Raw genomic sequence first — 19,704 nt, 5'->3', positions numbered from 1 at the left:
AAATTAGTGTGCAAATTTAAAGAATTTTCCTGAGTTTTGCACAAAGTTTAGAGATTTTATTATTACGTTTTCTGGTGTAAAATGAAGTATATTTTATATATGGCGTAAAATTCACTGTACCAATATTTTTGTTCGTCACTGTTTATATTTCTCGTTTTTATTTAACGAAGGCAAATTTGCTAAGCCCAGAGGAGGCAGCGAAAATCCGGTAACGTGAAAATAATACGAAATAATTAACATCGAATCCTTAAAAGTTTTGCAAAATAATTAAATGAAATAGCTATAAGAAGTTTTTTCACTTTAAGCTACCAAATAGCTGTGCAAATAGTTAATATATTTTGGCATTCCAACCTAATTTGCGAATATTTATTTTCCATGAAACGTCAAAAGTATTTTTAATTGAGTAAACTAAAGTATAATGCACTTTCCTACTATCCTCTTAAAATTGCAACAATGCAAAATGAATTTACGATATTTATTGAGCATAAGTAGGTATTCAAATTTTATTTTCTATAAGTACTTAAGTATGTAGTATGAATTAGTAGCAAGAAGCTGTTTAGTAGCTTACAAAAGAAAATTGAACATTGGCATGCAATAATTTTTGAAAGGAAATTCATACTTATACAAGTAGAAATTTACGAGAAATGCGGGTCGATAGCATAAAGAGCCTACTTATAAAATAGGTGTCGCAGTTTTTTTGTCTGTATTTGAATAGGCATTAATATACGTACATACAAAAATTGTACGAAGTATGCCGCTACATATAATTCCATTGTAATAAAGGCTGCCGAATTGCGGCCAAGGGAGCTAATGTGCACGTATATATGTACATACTCGTATAATGTACACACATACATGCACATAGGTGCAATAGATTGTCTGTAGAGAGCTTGACTTTAATGCTTACAAGCGAATTGCTTATATGCAAGTTCTTTGTGAGTAGATTGTTTGGTTTTGAAAAATGTTTCGGAGCGTTTAAGAAAAAAGTTAAAAAAGATGGGTTAAAAAGAAAGATCGCAGAGACTTTTGCTAACTGATTTTAGGTGTATTTCTTTGAGTTGTACGGTTCTACAAATTTAAGGGATTTACAGAAATATGTTATTAAAAACTGATACATACTGCAATTAACAGATAGTTAAAAATTTTGAAGTAAAATAAAATTGTTATACCGCTTTTCCAAAGGTGCTCTCGGAATCAGCCCCTTGCAACCTTTATTATTTTGAGCAAAAAGTGCTTTGAATATATGTACATTCATTTGAATGGAATAAACGTATGTAACTAAATAAATAATAATTATTTAGGTTATTGTGTTTAGATCAGTGATGCAGAGCGCTGGCTGAGCTTCCAATATGAACGCAAAATTTTTGTCTCAGTATGTACTTACTTACTGCATGAAATTCAAAAGTGAACAGGCTGGCTGGTAGCGTCGCAAAAGTTCGGTAACTTCGTACACACGAATTGTACGTGAAAGCCGAGTGGCTCCTCTGCAAAAAATGCGACTAATCCGGGATGACTCCGGGAGCAATCGCCAAGGAACATGCGACTAATACCACTTTTGATCTCTTTATATAGAATGAACTATTCGCTTCTGTTCGAGCATATCCTATGAAGAGACTAATTGTTCCCCTTTATACCCGAACGGGTACAAAAAGCGACTAGTTACTTTAAAAAAATAAAAATTAAAATTTGCGCCAGCCGCGATTCGAACCAGGGTGCTCAGGTTTGATAAGCGAATACTCTCCCTATGTGCCAACGCCGCACATGAAATTTCGTTGACTAAGTGCGTACATATCATTCAATCGTTAATAGTACCCGTTAGAGATGAGTCGGGGATTTATTGATCTCCAGTTATACCCGTAAGGGATAGTCGAGACTAATTGATCCCCATTAGTACCCGTATGAGACTAGTTGCGACTAATTAATGCCCAATTGTACCCGATTGAGAATAATCTCGGAATACTCTCTTTAGAGATTAGTCGCACAATTTTTTGCAGGGTCCGTTTGGTTCACGTGCAGGTCTGTCAACTTGGCTCAAAATTAGAGGGAATAGTAGTAGCCATTTCGCTATTTTGGCGTTTGGACATTTTTTCGGCGTTTTTTCTTAGTTAGTTGGCAACTTTCATAACAGCGCTTCCTTATTAACCAACTTGAAAAAAAAGGAAAAGGCTATCAACTCGTCGGAATAAATTTTTTATGTATGTTACCGCATAACTTTGGACCACGTTAACCGATTCCTATAATTCTTTTATTTTTTTTTTTAAGGAAAGGTGTTACCTCAAAGGTGGTCCTATATCAATTTGGATTGGATCTTGAAGAAATCAACGATAATCTGAAATTTTTATATGGGAATTGAAGTCGGTTTTGGTTTTTGCTTAAAAATTACTTGTTATCTAAACCCTTATTTTTTGAGAAATCCAAATAAAAAATTATTTTCGGATTTTTTCTGAGATCTTTTGTTCGGAAATCGCTATCGTATATCGTATATACTTTTGGGACATTTTGCGTCTTGTTTTTAGAATTTAACCAGAATTTTTGGTATTTTTCTAGAAATTTTGATGATTTTCGGAGCTTTCCGAAATATTCGCTATTTTGGGCCTTGGTACATTATTTCTGCGTTTTTTCTTCTAAATCCATATATTTTGAGAAACCTAAATAAAAAATTATTTTCGAATTTTTTTCTAAGATTTTTTCGCAAATCGCATCTGTTCTTTAGCGATTTATTGTGGACTTTGGTTTTTTTTTATATAAAGGGCAACTCCCATGGAAATACTTCCTTCTTTAAAAACCTTATTCATCAAGGAAACCAAATAACCAAATCAAAAATTCTTCTATAGTTTCATATTGTGCAATATAACCTATCCCTGCTATTTGGGAATTTAGGAGTACTTAGTATCGAAATAAACTTTTATGAAACGACTGTATTTCAGTTCGCCAAATACTACTGTCCTTTTCTCAAAAAATACAGAGCACTGCCCGAAAGATAAGAAGCAACAATTTAGCGAAACTTTTTGTGCTTTTTCGGTTTGGTGTCGACATTTTATTTTAAATCTTAAATTGAAAAAATATTCGGGGTGTGAGTTCTTATGCTTTTAAAATATTACACAACCTATGGAAAGTTATTTTGACTTTGTCAGGTATTAACTTTCATCAATTTAAATCTATGAAATTGATTTAAAAATACTTTAAATTATGTGGCAACTTTCAACCCTACAAAAAGAAAAGAATTTATATTTCTTGCAGATCTACATGAGCGTAATTGTGTGGATGTTGGTATTGAAGCCAGTCTTTGTTCCCTTTATCACAGCTTGAAAGTTGCCAACTGGCAAAGGGTAATTGGCAGCGCAATTCCATGCACACATGTGCATACACACATACATACAAAATAAATAAACTTGGCATTCAGTAGGGCAAATTGTAGCCCTGCAGATATACATATATGTACATACATATATTGCCACATTTCCTCCTTCTTCACTCACCTCGGCAAGGAACTCGGTCGGCGCTGATATGCTTTCATCGGCATCCGTGTACTCCGATAAACTCTGGCTTAGATCCTCATTGGACACGGATGTGGGTAGTGTGGCTGCTGATACAATGCCGGGGCCAACGGCATTGACGTTGACGTTGACGTTGGTGTTGCCAACCGCTGTTGCCATTGTCACAGTCGAGGCCGCCACATTCATGATGTTAATGTTGTTGATATTATTTGTATTTGTGTTGTTGCTTATGATGTTAGCTGTGCTGATATTGTTGCTGTTGTTGCTATTGCTTATACTAATATTGCCCGCCAGTAAAATATTATTACTGTTGCTGTTGCTGTTGATGTTGTCGTTGCCGTTGCCGTTACCGTTGCCGTTGCTGATTATGCCGTTGCTTGCTGGTGTTAGTGCTGCTGTCAAACTATTGGCTTTGGATGCGTAGACGCCATTACAATTCGTTTCATCCATGTAGAGCAACTACGAGTTTAAAACGGGAAATTGGCAATGGCATTGAGGGAGCGGATTATTGCAATTAGAAAAGGTAATGAAAGGAGAAAATTTATTTGCAGTGTGGTAGGTAATAAGATTAAATTTTGCATTTTATAAGTGTGTGGGGTAGTTACAGAAGTTTAAAGCAGACAAATTTATTGATCTATTACGGGATTTAATTATTTGAAATTATCAAACTAGAATGTAAACGCATAGATTTATAATCGAAAAAAAATCGAAGTAACTTACATTCGACATTTTGTTTCTGTGGCAGCCACAGCAACACTCTTTGCAGTAAAACCTATTAAAGTTGTGACCAAATATTTTTTAGTTTATTCTCGCCACAGCATTCTTTGCCACTTATGTAGTGTTTTTTCAGCTTGTATCCGGAAGTTGGGAGTCGTTGAAAACTCTGTATATATGTATATGTGTATATATATTTTTTTTTTACTGTAGTTGCTTGCAGTTTGAGTGGTTTAAGTAGGTTTTTTGCTTTTATTGCAATTTTGGACAGAAATGAGTTTCATTTGGTAGATTGTCTGAAAAGAAAGATTATTGTTAATAAGTATTTGGCTAATCGAAAAGTATTGCTTTAATTGTTTTAATAGAAAATATTAACATAACATTGTGATTTCAAATATTTTTGGTATGTGATGTGAAATTTTGTACTTATGAATTTTATTTTTCTCTCTCTAAGCCCCCAAACGGTTTGTTTTTTATTATCAGGCGGTAGTCCACGGTTCGATACCTGGTCCCAGCAACATCGAAGTTTTATCTACCCTCGGCAGGCACTGACAAACCTTCGAGGGTATATCTGCTATAAAACAGCTCCTCGTAAAATCTATCTGGCGTTTTGGAAGTGACGAAAACTGGAGGAGAAGCTCGGCAAAATATGTAGGAAAATGTGTAACAGGCAAATATGTACACTGCGGGCAAAAAGTATTGACACAGTTGCTTTTTTACAATATATGCAACAATTTTGGTTGTAATGTTTTTCCGCCAATTTTTTATAAAAATATGGTACATTCTACAACAAAAAACATAAAAATATAATTTTTAAACTTTGTGCAAATTTTCTACTCTTTTATCAGATTTAGCCAAAGCAACTTATCTAGATTCTCCACGGTTTGATATTCGATCAAAGCTTTTTAACAAAACTATCCAACTGAATATTTTTCAAAATGTTAGCCATTTTATATTTTAAATGTTCAAATTATTAAATTCTACGAAAGCTACATATGTAGGCAGTGAAGGTCGCAAATAAATGAGAGGCGGTGGCGTATGAGCAACTGTCATGCGCATGTTTGTAAAAAAAAATATATATAAAAAAAGGAAAATATCGTGGGAAAATTACCTGGTATAGTATACAGATCCTTTATCTATGATCCAAAATTAAGTTTTTGTTGTTTATATGAGTCAGGAAAAAATTCTAAGTCTTTAAAGGGGGACTAGTTCGGGATAGGAACCACACCTCTGTCTCAGTGGAAGTAAATTTCAGAAAATGTCTGCTATAACGCTGAAGAACCTTCAAATTATTATATTTTTATTTTGACCTTTACTCGATGTATCACACATGGAAATCGCATTGCAAATATAATAACTATGAAAACTAGTAGTTAGTAATTTTTAAGATAAGTTTTTAGGTTGGACAAACTAATCTTAAAGTAAATTTTCAAACACACGTGATAGAACCTAATGTATGCATATTGTACATATATATATTTTGTAGCCGATGAAAAAATATCTTTCGCGTTGAATATAGCAACTTTAAGCATTAATTTGATGAGAATGCAACGCTGCTTAAAGACAAGGGTTGAAAATATAAAAAAAAAAAATTTTGTTTCTAGTGCAGACTATGTAGTAAGGTCATAAATTAATGGTCGAAAATACCAGTTTTGCTAGTTATTTTTTTCTAAATATTGCTCGTCTTCTTTTAATCTCGACGTGTTTCATCAAGTTTCCCTACAAATATAACTAACTATATTTTAATGTTGTAGTTCGTTTCTCACTAAGCATAGCTTCAGTGCACGCTTCCTCTAATTTAACATTGTACGTATAGTCTGTGTAATTGCGCGCATACACATTTGTATATACGCAAATTACGGTGGTCCACAAATGCATGTGAAAAAGTAAAGTCGGAATTTTTATGCTCTCATCCCCTAGGATTGTGCTATACCGAAAAAATTTTAATACTATTTTTTATTTTGAAATCATAAAATACTTAGAGGTCGCTCAAAGCGCTCAAAGTTTTCCATGTATTTTATATGAACAAAAAAACTTTTCGTTGATATGGTATAGAATTCTTGATAATCAATAATTTTCGATCGGAAAACTCTATTTCTCTTCAGGAGATTCCCAACTATTTATATGTATAATAATTTTTTCAAACTAACTATATTTTGTAGGTCCCCCGAAACCCCCAGAAAATTCAATGCGCTTTGAGCGACCTACCAATTATTTTTATTACTTCAAAATAAAAAAATAGGGGAATATTTTTTTCGGTATAGAAAAATCCAAGGGATGCTTATTTGGGACCACGCTAATATACATACATATATTTGTTTAATATAGGGGCTTAATGTTTTTCCTATGTTCATATAAACATACATGCGTTCATATGTAGGCACATATGCACATATAAACAAACCCATACATATACAAAACCGGCTATGCATAAATTTGTGCATCCCATGTATGTATTTAAAAATTCTCTTTCATCGTCCACCAAAAGGGTCCCCTGCGGCACTTTCTCGTTTTTACTATTGAATGAAACTGGAAACTGGTATCCAAAGCGCTAATGAAAAACCAAAATAAAGTTATCTATCCGTAAATCCCTTAAACTAAATACTAATGAAATTAAAAAAATGGTGCAATAGTTCAGCTTTGAACCTCAATGCGATATTTGCCATTTGCATTTAATGGTTCACTGATTTTCAAAGGTTTCAACCATTTGCGCAAATCCAATTAGTGATAAGCATTTTTTTCTTTTGAGCGAAATGCATTGCAATAGGCAAGTAAAGTGACGTAATTGAAGAAAAGGCGAACAAGGAATGAGGTAGTAGGAAGAATAATGAGCAAGTATTTGAATAACATTTGTGTACAATCGATTGCGAAAGGGCCTTCGCAAAATGATAAGTAGCTAAGGTCAAGCGTTCTCAAGGTAGCATAAATACAGAGAGACAGACAAAAAGGCAAGAGTGTCGTAGCAACAATTGGTCAAGTATAGTAACATGTATAGTGAAATCAAAAGTGAAAACCAATGATTAACTTTTTTACCGAGTATTTATTTATAGTTAAACCAGTGCTGCTCTATTCTATATTTTTAAAGTAGTAGGAAACGTAATTGTTGGCCCAAATGTTTGTAGAATTTTTTTTACACTAAACTAAAGGTCAAGTAAAGTCAGTTTTGAAAAATTTAAACTTTAAACAGCGAATGTACACCGCTGAGCGGAATTAGATTATTCTAACGCTTAGTGTAAAAACTAAAAAAAAATTTTAAAATCAATTGTAAAAATTACGAAAAATTAAACTTTTTTTTCTTAAAATATGATCCTAAAAATTAAACGAAATACAAAATGTATATTTTTGTTTTTAAAACAACGAAATCTAAAAACTAAATTAGCAAAAACAATTTAAAACAAGAAAAGAAAACAATACGTTTCTAAAAAATTAAATGTAATTTAAAAAATTTTAGTTTGGTTTTAAACAACAAAATCTAAAAACTAAAAGAAAAGTAAATTCAAAAAAGACAGAAAAAAAATAAGTTCCTTAAAATGAAATGAAATTAAAAATAATATTCTTTGTTTTTAAAACAATAACATCTAAAAATCAAAATAAGAAAGAAAAAAGTTAAAAAGAAACAAATTGCATAAAATAAGTAAATTATATATTTTTCTTTTCTAAAACAATAACATCGAAAATTAAATTAAAAGAGAAAAAATAGAGATAATAGAGAGAGAAATTCTGCTGCCCGACGACTTGAATTCGGTTCTCCCGAATGAAACGCTTGTGCTTTGCTCACTTGGCCATTTTGATTGCCGGAATGACGTGAGCTAAATTATATTCAAGTGCTTTATTTCACAGTAGCTTTTAACCAGGAGTAGTGAATGAGAATGCTTTTTAACCGACTTCTAAAAAAGGAGGAGGTTATCATATTCCGAATATTTTTTTTCTTTCTTTCTTTTCTTGTATGTTACCGCATAACTTTGGACCACGTCTCAGACGTGGTCCCATACTAATCTGGTTTAGATCCGATCATTGGATATATATATATTTTTTCTTTTTATATTAGAGCTGAAGTCGGTTTTGTTTTTTGCTTCAAAATTACTTGTTTTCAAAGATTTTTGTACTAAACCGAAGGCTTTCGAACTCTCTTGACATTTGTCTTACGAAAGACTTTTTACTATCTTAGCCAAAATTGCTAGCGTTACAAATCAAGACCTTATGGTGTTGTGATTAATTTTTTGGTTAAGTATCATCTGGCGAGGATTGTCAGGATTTACTTGACGTTAACATTATATCGTATATTTTATATTTTTATTTAAGTAATTTTCCAATCATTTGTATGCTACTGTATATCCTTTACTTTTCACCCTTGCCGTACTCGAACACTTAAGCCGCCTATTCAGTCACAATTTTTGCTTTCCAGCTAAGCAGCACTCGACCTCAAATTGTTTGGGATATTCATTGCCACCTAAAAAATTGAGTAGTAAGTTGTCCTCGTATATCTATTCCCTTTTATGCTTCACTGCGCTTCGCAATTGCGCTCAAAGCTACAAATAAATATATAGAAATGTGTAAATATATATATGTAGACCGTGGAAAAGAAAAATAGTGTTTCTTTTCAGCTTAAACGACTGGCTAACCCATTTTGGCTTTGCACATTTCAACAGAATTTAAAAATTTATGGCTAGGATTTTTCTGGGTTTTGTTGAAAAGTACCAGTAAATTATTATATTGGGTGCCATTTATTTCACAGCCATGCCATTCATTATAAATTTTTAATCACTCAAAGAGAATGAAAAAGAAATAAATGGTGTGTAAAGAATGAAGTCACTTGGATTTGTCATATTTTATAGAAACTTTTTTGTGTAGTTGATTCATTTTATTTATGTGTAGTCGGGAGATATATGATTGTAGAGGAACTTATTGCTCTCACTAATACTCAGCATAATACGCACGTATGTACATAAATAAAAAATATTACTACAATATGAGCGTATTTATAATTAATTAGAACAATTATGAAATTTACTCTACTTAGGGTACTAAATATTCGATTCATTTTTTTTAATCCTGCATTTCTCCTTTTTTCACAAAGTAGCCTGAGCCCGTTGCCAAATTGGCTCGACAAATTATCGTTTCTGTTACCAAAATCTGTACTTCTGGAGCGCCCTAAGCACCGATATTATTGCAAGAAAATCGGAGAAACTGTAGATGTTGTAATGGTTTCATGATTTTTATTAGTGAAAAATGTTTTAAAATAGTGCATCAGAGGTAAGGTGTGTATTAAAAAAACTTGAATCCAAAAAATTGTTTAGATCCTGAATTGGAGGGTAGTCAGGGGATGGTAAATAATCGTCGTTGTTTCTTAAGATAGCAAAATAATTCTCTAACAAATTTCTCGCTCGATATTTTTATTTATCAAAACTCATGAATTTTTCAATTAGTAAAATAAAATGTACATAATTTTAGCCAGTTTTCAATTTTGACTCTACCAAAGCTTGCTAAATTAACCCTTTTATGGAAGAATGAAACAAATCATAATTTTGTTAACTAAATTAAATCGCGGCAAAGTCCAGGCTGGTTTGAATTATCATAAAATTCTCACACAGTATAATTTACATTTCTTGAATAATTCGAATAACAAAATTTAAATAAACCCTATTCTATTTGGGAGTAATTCGATAGATCTTCACTCCTAGTTTTTGAGTCAATAAATATTATTCATATCTTTTATTTTAACAATTGTTCTATCTAGCCAAAATGTATTTAAGTTATTTTTGGATATAATTATTTATGTTTGGAATTGCTCGTTCACGCTTTCCCGAATTATCAATACGAAACCTCTCATGAATGTTCGAATTTTTTCAAATCCAAGCAACTTTTAAGTTCAGTTGCTGAAATTTCAATTTACGATTAGGTTTCAAAATCTACATAATTTAACGTCTCCAAACTTCCACTTTCCAATTTTTTAATTTACATGAGCCTATTAAGAATAAAAAAAAACGGATAGCTCACTATTTTCCGCATTAGTAAACCCAAACAAAATTTCGCTTTCCATTTTTAGTACATTTTTATGGACATCGCGATTGTTTCTTTTCCAATGCATCTAATTTAAATGCAAATACATGCAATTGCGCTGCACAGAAGTAGAAACAGGAATGAATGCAAGTAAGAAAATATCCGCCACAAAATTGAAAACTATTTTTTGCAAAGCGTTTTAAAATTTTTACTGCGGAAGTATTTCCGCATTATTTCCAAGTAATTTATTGCACTGAGTTAAAATAGAAAAGTAAATTATAGTACAACTTAGTAACCAGTGGCAGGAAAAGGCGAAAGTTTAAGGCAAACAATGGCGATGTAAAAAAGGCACAAACGAATTGGTATGCATGATAGATCTTATGCAATTTTCGCCATTAAATACTTACAAATATGCAAATGGAAAAGAATGCAGTTATAAATAGACGCAGAAGTCAATGATGATAGTAATTTATTACATACATACATATATAAGTAATGCGAAAATATAATAACGAGCTTGCTCTGCTTATATAAAAATGTTCTAGAAAAAAGACATTAGCGTTCGTCCGTATCTCTTGCTAGACTGAACCAAACTTTCCCAACCAAGCAAGGTTGTAGACAAGATGAAGCCCGATTGTTCCATAGTTGCACGATGTTTTACCACATTTTGGTTACCTTAGGATGGATTTATAAAGTTTTCATAAACTTAAAAAAAGATATTTTATCGAGAAAATGCTTTTTTTCAAGAGTCTCCTTTAAGCGCCAAAACTTAGCTTTAATGTTGTTCTAAGTAGCTTTTTAAGTTTTGCGGAAAATTTTTATAATTTTTTTCATGTGTTTAAAAATACTTCGGTGCAGTTAAAAATCCTATAAAACCATTTTAAACCCTTAAAAAATGTTAAGCTTAAGATTTTACGATGGTTAACACGTCTTGTGAATCTACTAAATGAAATTTAAATTTTTAAATAGGTGGAAATCCCTTCTAAATGCTTTCGCAATGAAGTTTTTTAAATCTTTGTCGTTTCGCATCCATGTTGTGAAATTTCGTTGAACTTATAATTTAAAATATAATTTTATTTTGTAAGCAGGTGGCAAAAAATATGCTGTATATTAAATCGGGTCATAAGCTATCTCATAAACTTTAATATTAATAAAATTAATAGGTGGCGACCGTCGTCAAAAATATTTTCGCAATAGATACAGCTTACTCAAAGCCTTTGATACCCATATTAAAAATTTTTCGTTTAACTTATTTATATCTTCTACTTTGCAATCTAACCCAATCAGCAGCTTAAAAAATATTATTTTCCTGTTATCGTTTTGTTTTTCAAGATAGGAGATAGCCAGAATCTTTTCAGTAGGTGAAACCCCTCTCGTCTTCCTTGGAGGAGTCGATGACCTGCTACTATTCGTTGCTCTCAGAAATGTCGTGTGTTCGATGTATCAGCAATGAACTTTGTAATCGCTATTAAAAACAACAATGATACCTACAACGACTTTATGGAAACGCTTTGCTCATATTTACAAACATACATATGCATGTATGTATGTTTAAGTATTTCCCGACTGTCACATTTAATTTAATAATCCTATTGTACTTTTTAATCAACTGAGCATGCAGTTGACATAAATTTAAATTAACCAATCACAAAGCTCACATCAATGTGCAAGATACTCGATTATTATCTTACAATTTGTATATATTGAAATAATTACAGTTTATAGTTATCGAAGAATGGAAACTACATATATTAAATTTCTTATTCAACCAGCCAACGGCATAACAGTTATCCTCGTAGAAATCTAACACATAATAACAGATATGTTTACACTCCTAGTCATTTGAATAGCGCATCGTTTTGATCCCCAGTGTGTATAGTTTTCCATTTTTGTCTGTCTGTCCGTCTGTCTGTATGTTTGTACGCGCATCACTCCAAAAGTAATGCATGGAATCGAATGCAGTTTACGCCAATGCATTGCCAAAGATCTAACTTAAAATATAGAAAAATAATAATTACAGGGTTGCCACCTCTTTGAAAACTTAAGTTTGAGTAAATTGATAAAATAAAGTAAGTATTGTAATATGGCTGTCAAAAGAAAGAAGTTTAAGAAGGCTTACAGTCAGAAATATTTTTGTAGAAGGTTGCCTCCTGTTTGAAAATTTTAATTTTCATTTTTTTAAATTTATTTTGATTGATATCTAACTGAAGAGGTTTAGGAAATTTTACTGACAAAATATTTTTGAGTAGAGTTGCCACCTGTTCGAAAAATTTGCCTCAATTGACATCTATTTGAAATTTTTTTAGTTTTTTGGTTTAAATGATAAGATAGGTAAACACATACTGAATTGATACACCTTTGCAAAAAGTGCACGATATGTAGATTTGAGTTTTAAGAGTATACATTTATTTTCCAGGAATAAATTCCTGCGTTAATATATTAACTAAAACGCTTAGTCATAAAAAAATTAATGTATGTTTCATAAATCGAAAATCTCTCTTAATAAAGTTCTTCAAATCTATTTTCGTTTTGTATGAATGAAACCATAAGACTTTGGGAGGAAGTAACAACACGAAAATTATTTCAAGGCGCAGTGAAGCACGTCAGGTATTTGCTAGTTTTTTTTTTTACTTTACACAAGTTTAAAAAAAAGTCCTGCAGTGATTAAGTAGTTAGTAGTAAGAAAAATTTCGAATATACGCAATGTTTCTAAAAATATTATAACCTCGTTAACTGTTGGGCATTAGAAGAGCGCACTCCTTTTGACGTTGTTTTTTATATTTATAAAATTTTAAAATCGGATTTACATGCTTTTTGTTGTATAATATGCTATATTTTTATGAAAAAATCATGAATCTTAAATAAACAAAAGGAAAACTGTAAATACTATGGATTAAAAGGATGCGCTAATCAAATGACGGGGAGTGTACATATATGTATATGTATGCATTACGTATTATTGTACATATAGGTATGTATTTTTATACATACATATAAGCGTACATGTTTTTATATGTATGAGGTATTTTAAACATATATTGATATCATCAGCGACCATCTGTCTGCCTGTCAGTCTGCTGTCGTTGCTTTGGAGTTCATAACAAAATTTCGCATAACTGCAGGCTTTGACGGCATGCAGGAAGTGGGGAAAGGAGGGCCAGTAGTGCACTAACGAAAATTTCCAATTGAGTTAAGGGCAAAAGTTCATTCGATTTTCATGGATGGACTTCGACTTTGCCAACTGTCGCCACAATCGGATAAACCACAAAATGCCATAAAACCGGTAGCTGCAGTGTATACTGCAATAATCGCGCTTATATACATATGTGGGTATACATATATATGTGTATATATGTATGCGTGTAAAAAAAAGTAAATGCTCTGCAAAAATCGCGGCACTTCATGCACTCATATTAGGAGTGCTTCCTTAAGTTCAAAAATTACTCCAAAATTAACCGGGATGCATATAAAAAATGTGGTCGCATTAACACTGCGATGTCCTAGGGCACAACCATATACTCCAACTTTGAATCACATCAGTGCAACATAAAACTACTCCAAGGGATTACTCTTAAGAGTAATCTACCTCTTGGTAACACAGCTTAATAAATATAGTGTAGTAGTTAAGTTCGTTTAAAACACGAGCAATGATCGGGGTAACAATAAACTAGAGTAGGGAAATGACTTGGTCCGCTATTGCATTACGGAGGAGCATTTTGTAAGTACTCCAATATGACGCAAATTGATCAGATGGTCAACCGATTTTTGCAGGGTACCTTACCTTAGTGTTTGTGTATATGTTTGAGTATTACTGTATTGGGAAAAAATGTATGCACGTATGTATGTCTATCACAAATGCAGCTAACGAGTGACAAAATCGGTTTAAGATTTATAGCTACAATGACAACATACAATTTGCAACTGCAATGGCAAACAGCAACAGGGCTTAATTGTTTTGTATTTGCCGCACGTTTTGAAGATTATATGAGCGTAGATCTTTTGAAGTGAAATTTCTTTAGCGGCGGTTGGTTGGTTGGGAGTAAATTGGCAAATTCAACGGAAATTGCATACGGAAATGGTGCAACGGAAATTGCACACGGAAGTTGCACACGGAAATGGTTGGGGCTGAAACAAGTGCTTCTTGAGTGTATGGTATTAATTTAACAAAAACTTGCTAATAAAAAGTAAAAGAATAACACTTAGGAAAAGACCAATACAAGAATGAAAGTAAAGGTGAGTATGTACATAGATAAAGAAAAGGATAAGGGCATAGGTAAAAATATAAACACAAACCAAAGATGCGTAAAGATAACGGCAAAAATGAAGATCAAGGTAAATTTAAACACTTTACTTATATAAGGGCAAATGTGAAGGGGAATATGTATGTAGATGAAGAAAATGATAAACATAAAAGCAAAAATATAAAGAAAAAGATAAGGATGAGGATACCGTTAAAAGTAAAGATGACGATAGAGGAAGAAATATTAAAATAAAAGTAATTATGGAGAAACGATATAGATAGAGACACAGTGACTCAATCTGGGAACTATTTTGGGATTTTAGAGATTTTCGGTATTCTCGGGACTTATCGATATAATAATCGGTATTTTTCACGGTTTTTTTATAGATATTTTTATCGATTTTGTTATCGATATTTTTATTGAATTTGTTATCGACATTTTTATCGGTTTTGTTGTGGATATTTTTTTTATCGATTTCGTCGATTTTGCTATCGATAGAGTATAAAGATAAAAATTAAGATAAGGAAAACAAATTAACATAAATGTAATTAGAACGAGAGGTAGGTAGAGGTAGGGATCTGGATAGAAAAAATAAAATAAATATATCTTAAGCAAAAGTAGATGTACATACGTATGTACGTATGTATATTGGTTATGAGACAAACTAGATATGTAACGTAAGTTTCACTTCTCCAGTGTAACCCAGGCGCACTTACTTTTTTAATCTTCCGGAGAACAGAAAGAAAGGCAAGGATGTTTTAAGTAATAGAGTGTCCATTCATTGTGTTTAGTCCCTAATATACCATGCCCTTGTCGTTAACATTGTTTACAAAGCAAGCGTACTTTTTTTAGTTTTTTCTCAATTGTTTTCGTTGGATGGTTATTAAAATGAAAATCTTGGTAGATAATACACATATTTCAATAGTATGGCGATATATTTCAGTTATAGAATAATCCATATGGGATGTTCAACGGCAACTGGATCAGTATGACGGCCAAATTTTGAGACACGGATTACAATTTTTAGGGTCTTAAAATGGTCATCTAGCTGTATCTTATTCCAAGCAGTGTGGCGTTTTGAAAAATCCAATATGGCGTCGAAACTAAAAGTAAGTTTAGCTTTACAACTTTTGTGCCTCTGGCGGACCCACCACTAAAAAACACAAGTAACAACGGTTTTTATGTTAAAAAAAATAAAATATTGGATCCTATAGCGCCCAAAAAAATTAAGGTCGGTCCGATTCAATTGAACTGTTTTCCTCGGTGGTTTTTGAGGTGACCAAATCAATATGTATAGCGGAGTAGCAACATCGCTTATTTTGGTGGAAAATACAAATTTAGCCTGCAAAGCTCGAACCTTAATTTTTGACGATATTTTACAAATGAAAAAGTATGCTGTCAAAAATGCTTAGTCAATAAAACTCTATCTCGCTCGCGAGAGAAAAAATCAGAACGCAAGCGAGATTTTCAAGCATAAGAAGAAGTCCGTTAAATGGGACGAACGTACATGGCGTATGAGTAACATCTCCCCTGAGTAACTCATACGCCATGTATTAAGTTCCAATTATCGTTTTCGTAATAATTGGTAAAGAGATCCAATGTAAATATGTATGTATAAACATTAAAGTGGTGCAAAAATGCTTGCGAAAATGTTAAGTAGGAATTTTAATACCGCCACCTCCTAGGATTGTTCTACCGAAAAAATACACCTATTTCTTATAAAAAAAAAAAATTTGGGAGTGCTCAAAGCGCTCACAGTTTCCTATGTATTTTATATGGGGAAGGAACAACTTTTCGTAGCAATGGTGTAAAAATCTTGCAAATCAATATTTTTCGATCGGAAAACCCTGTTTCTCTTCAGCAGATTGCCAATAATAATACACAATTGTTTCTTTAACCATTTTTTCATGGTAACTATATTTTATAGCTCCGCCAAAACCTTCAGAAAATGGGGTGACCATGTACACCTCAAATTGGAAGAGAAACCAGCGCTAAATGTATACCTATTTATTAAATTAATTACATGGGAGCTTTTGTAGCTTCAGCACGAACTAGTTTTACACTTTGCTAAGAGCAGTCGGTTGTCATGCTGGGCAATTGTTCACCTGCAAATAAATACATCGGAAAGTTTTTATGTTTTGTACACATCCACTTACTCACACAAATGTACATACCGACACACATATGTTTGTTGACACATCCTTTCCTGAAAGTCGTTCACTTCTATTCTACGTACATACATACATTTTACCAAAGCCTTTTGTGTTTGATTTGATTGTTTGTAATGAAAAGTGAATGCTGTCTGTTGCAGCTCTTTTTTGTTTTCATTCTTTGTTTATTTGATTTGTTTTTTGCCAATTGACTTGAACTTCACCGCACCAACACTAGAATCAATCGATTTTTTCGTACATAAACGATTTAGCTGCTGTTAAACCTGTTGTATAGTAGTAATCCATTTGCAAGAGCTTTTAACTGCTTTGTTAAACCATTGTGGTTAGATACTTAGTAGAGTAGAAAAGGCAGAGTGTTTTTGTGCATTTGAATAAAATTAAGGTTGAAGTGAAAACTGTTCAAATGGCGATAGTGTTGGAGTATAATATATTTTCCAAACTGTTGTTGGCTAAAATAGGGGAGGAACTGAATGCGTTCAGGCAGCATGGAAAATCACGCGGTCGCGCTTTTCTTAAGTGGCGCTCTGAAGCCAGGTCTTAATAATAATAATAGATGGCGCTTACACATATGTTAGTGTTTGGCCGAGCTTCTCCTCCGATTTGTGGCGTGCGCCTTGATGTTGTCACACAAAGCGGAGGGACCTACAGTTTTACGCCGACTCCGAACGGCGATTGTATTTTTATGAGAAGCTGTTTTTCATGGCAGAAATACACTCGGGGGTTTGCCATTGCCTGCCGAGGGACGACCGCTGTTAAGAAAAAACCTTTTTTCTATATTTTTGCGATGTTGCTTTGACCAGGGTTTGAACCCAGGCATTGTGGAGTGGAAGCGCGCACTGCTTACCACTACACCACAGAAGCCAGGTCTTACTCTTTTTTTTATCGAAGAGTTCCATATTTCACAGGATCGCCTCAAAGTCTTTCATCTTCTTTCGAAATTGAAGAAGGCGTACTACTAGTTGAAGTCCACTCGTATTCCTTTTATTATTTAGATAAGAGTTTAACCAACTGCGGCTTTAATTCTATTAACTTTGGTCGTTAAATCGCGGGAACTCAAAGTTTGGAGGTAGGTCTGGGAGGTATTATTCCAAAACCTGGGAAGCTAAACTACACCTCCCTAAAGGATTTGGACCAAAAGAGAGCTTCCGAGCTAAATTAACATATAGCATATTCTTTAAGAAGGTTGCCACCTGCTTAAAAAATTATATTTAAAATTCCAATATGAATGGCAAATGATTGACATTTAAAAAAGCTGTATTAAAAAAACATTTTTAATTGAATTGCCGCCTATTTAAAATTTAAGTTCAATTATATTAATAAGTTAAATAAGGTATTACAATATGGGTGGCCAGCGAAAGAGATTTAAGAAAGCTTTATTTTGAAATCCCATAGATAGATAGATATGCCCTAAGCATCGCTCCCACCTTCAAATCCCATATTTTCAAAAGTTTTCAAAAAATGATGTCGAAAGATGTCTAAGAATTCTTTATTTAAAAGATTTATTTAAAAAAAAGTCACCCTTTTAAAGGTGTTGTTATATTTAATCAATATGCTTGTCAAACGCAACAGGTCGAATAAAGATTTGTTTCGTAAATATTTTGAAGAAGACTGCCACCTGTTTAAAGGTTAAATGTATATATGAGATAATGATATGAAATAAAAAAAAATTTGGTTTATGCTTTTATTCAGACAAAATTTTTAAATAAATTGCCACATGAAAAGTAATCGAAAAAGTGTACATGAGGCATTCCATACCAAAATGTATCAAAAAATTTGTATATGAAAATTTTTCAAGAAAAACAATTTTAAAATATATCTTTTCATAGAGAATTGTGAGAAATGTGTGTATGTGTAATTTTTTTCAAATTTTTTCCTCGCCCCGTTCTCGAAATATTTGGAAAACTATTAAATCGATTTGTTTTTGTTTTTGTGCTATAAAGTTTTTAAAAATGTATTAATCAATCTCAAATTTCATATTTATTTATTATTTAAATATGTTTATCCATCAACTCTAAAAAATTTGAAACAAATCAAACACATGAAGTGTGGACCCCATCCATTTTGGTATGGAACGCCCCAAATATATTAAGGGCAAGTTATTACTGAAATATGCAATTTAGTTGAAATGCGAAATATTGACCATGTCCTGGAACCCCGAAATAATACGCATTTTTTTTTTTAATATTTTTATTTTTTTTTTTTGGTATTTTCGGTTATCTAATTTATTTCCCTCTTTGTTGCATTGCAAATCATAACGTCAAACCGAACTTTATGTGGGCGGAGCTGCGGAAAAAAGCTAGTATGTAATAAATTGAAGCAATAATTTCATTACAGCCAGTTTATGACACTTTGATAGACTGCCTGCCGCAATCAGTAAATTTAACTTAGGTTTTTAATGGTATGCAGACAGACAGATAGACTAATAGAAATGTGAATATTTAATGCAATACAAAAACTGTAATGCAAAGGAAGCCAGCCGACAAGGGGCGATAGATTGTTGGCTTGGTTCGGAATGAAGTGAAATGAATTATAACTCTCACCAGCTTTCACTCATTGCATGTCAGAGGCAGCGCTACAGGCTGAATATGCAATGTAATTACACAATTATACATACATACGTTTGTATTCCTCTATTATAAACACGTTTATGTGAGCCTTTGCAATTGTAATTTAGCCACAATGTATTTCCCAGCCGGACGCAAAGCAATAACAAGTTTGCCGAAAATAGTAAAGTAGCTATGCCCGAATGTTTGCTGCCGTATGTACCTAGGTGCCATTGTTTTGCTGTGTCGTAGCACGCAACTGGACTGTTGAATTAATCCTTTTAAGCAGACTAGACAGTTTCCATGCACGAAATATTGCATATATGCATTTACTAGGGAACTTGTACATATTTTCAGCCATACATCGAGGCACAAACATACATACATATATATCGTGTATTTCATTGTATCCATGCCTGTGCATTTGTTGCTTTTATCCCACAGGCTGTCAAATGCAAACATGCAATTGTTTTATAATTACTAAGCAAGAATTTACTTGCATTAAACTTTCTGCTGCCATTGCTTTCGATTACCTACA

General features: G+C 32.7%; 1 protein-coding gene across 1 annotated transcript in view; it reads right to left on the bottom strand.

The window, feature by feature from the left end:
- The window catches only part of LOC118737067 (probable serine/threonine-protein kinase DDB_G0267686), a gene marked incomplete in the record, with an annotated part of 51,030 nt that overhangs the window by 3,497 nt on the left and 27,829 nt on the right, over positions 1-19,704 (bottom strand). Inside the window, 2 exon segments of the mRNA XM_036467318.1 lie at positions 3,480-3,956; positions 4,218-4,507. Coding sequence (XP_036323211.1) covers positions 3,480-3,956; positions 4,218-4,226 — 486 coding nt within the window.

This window comes from Rhagoletis pomonella, unplaced genomic scaffold (genome assembly GCF_013731165.1).
Source record: "Rhagoletis pomonella isolate Grant_MI unplaced genomic scaffold, Rhpom_1.0 Rhpom_scaffold_00004, whole genome shotgun sequence".
NCBI lineage: Eukaryota > Metazoa > Arthropoda > Insecta > Diptera > Tephritidae > Rhagoletis > Rhagoletis pomonella.
The sequence above is the reverse complement of the archived record's forward strand: the minus strand, read 5'-3'. Positions and strand labels throughout refer to the sequence as shown.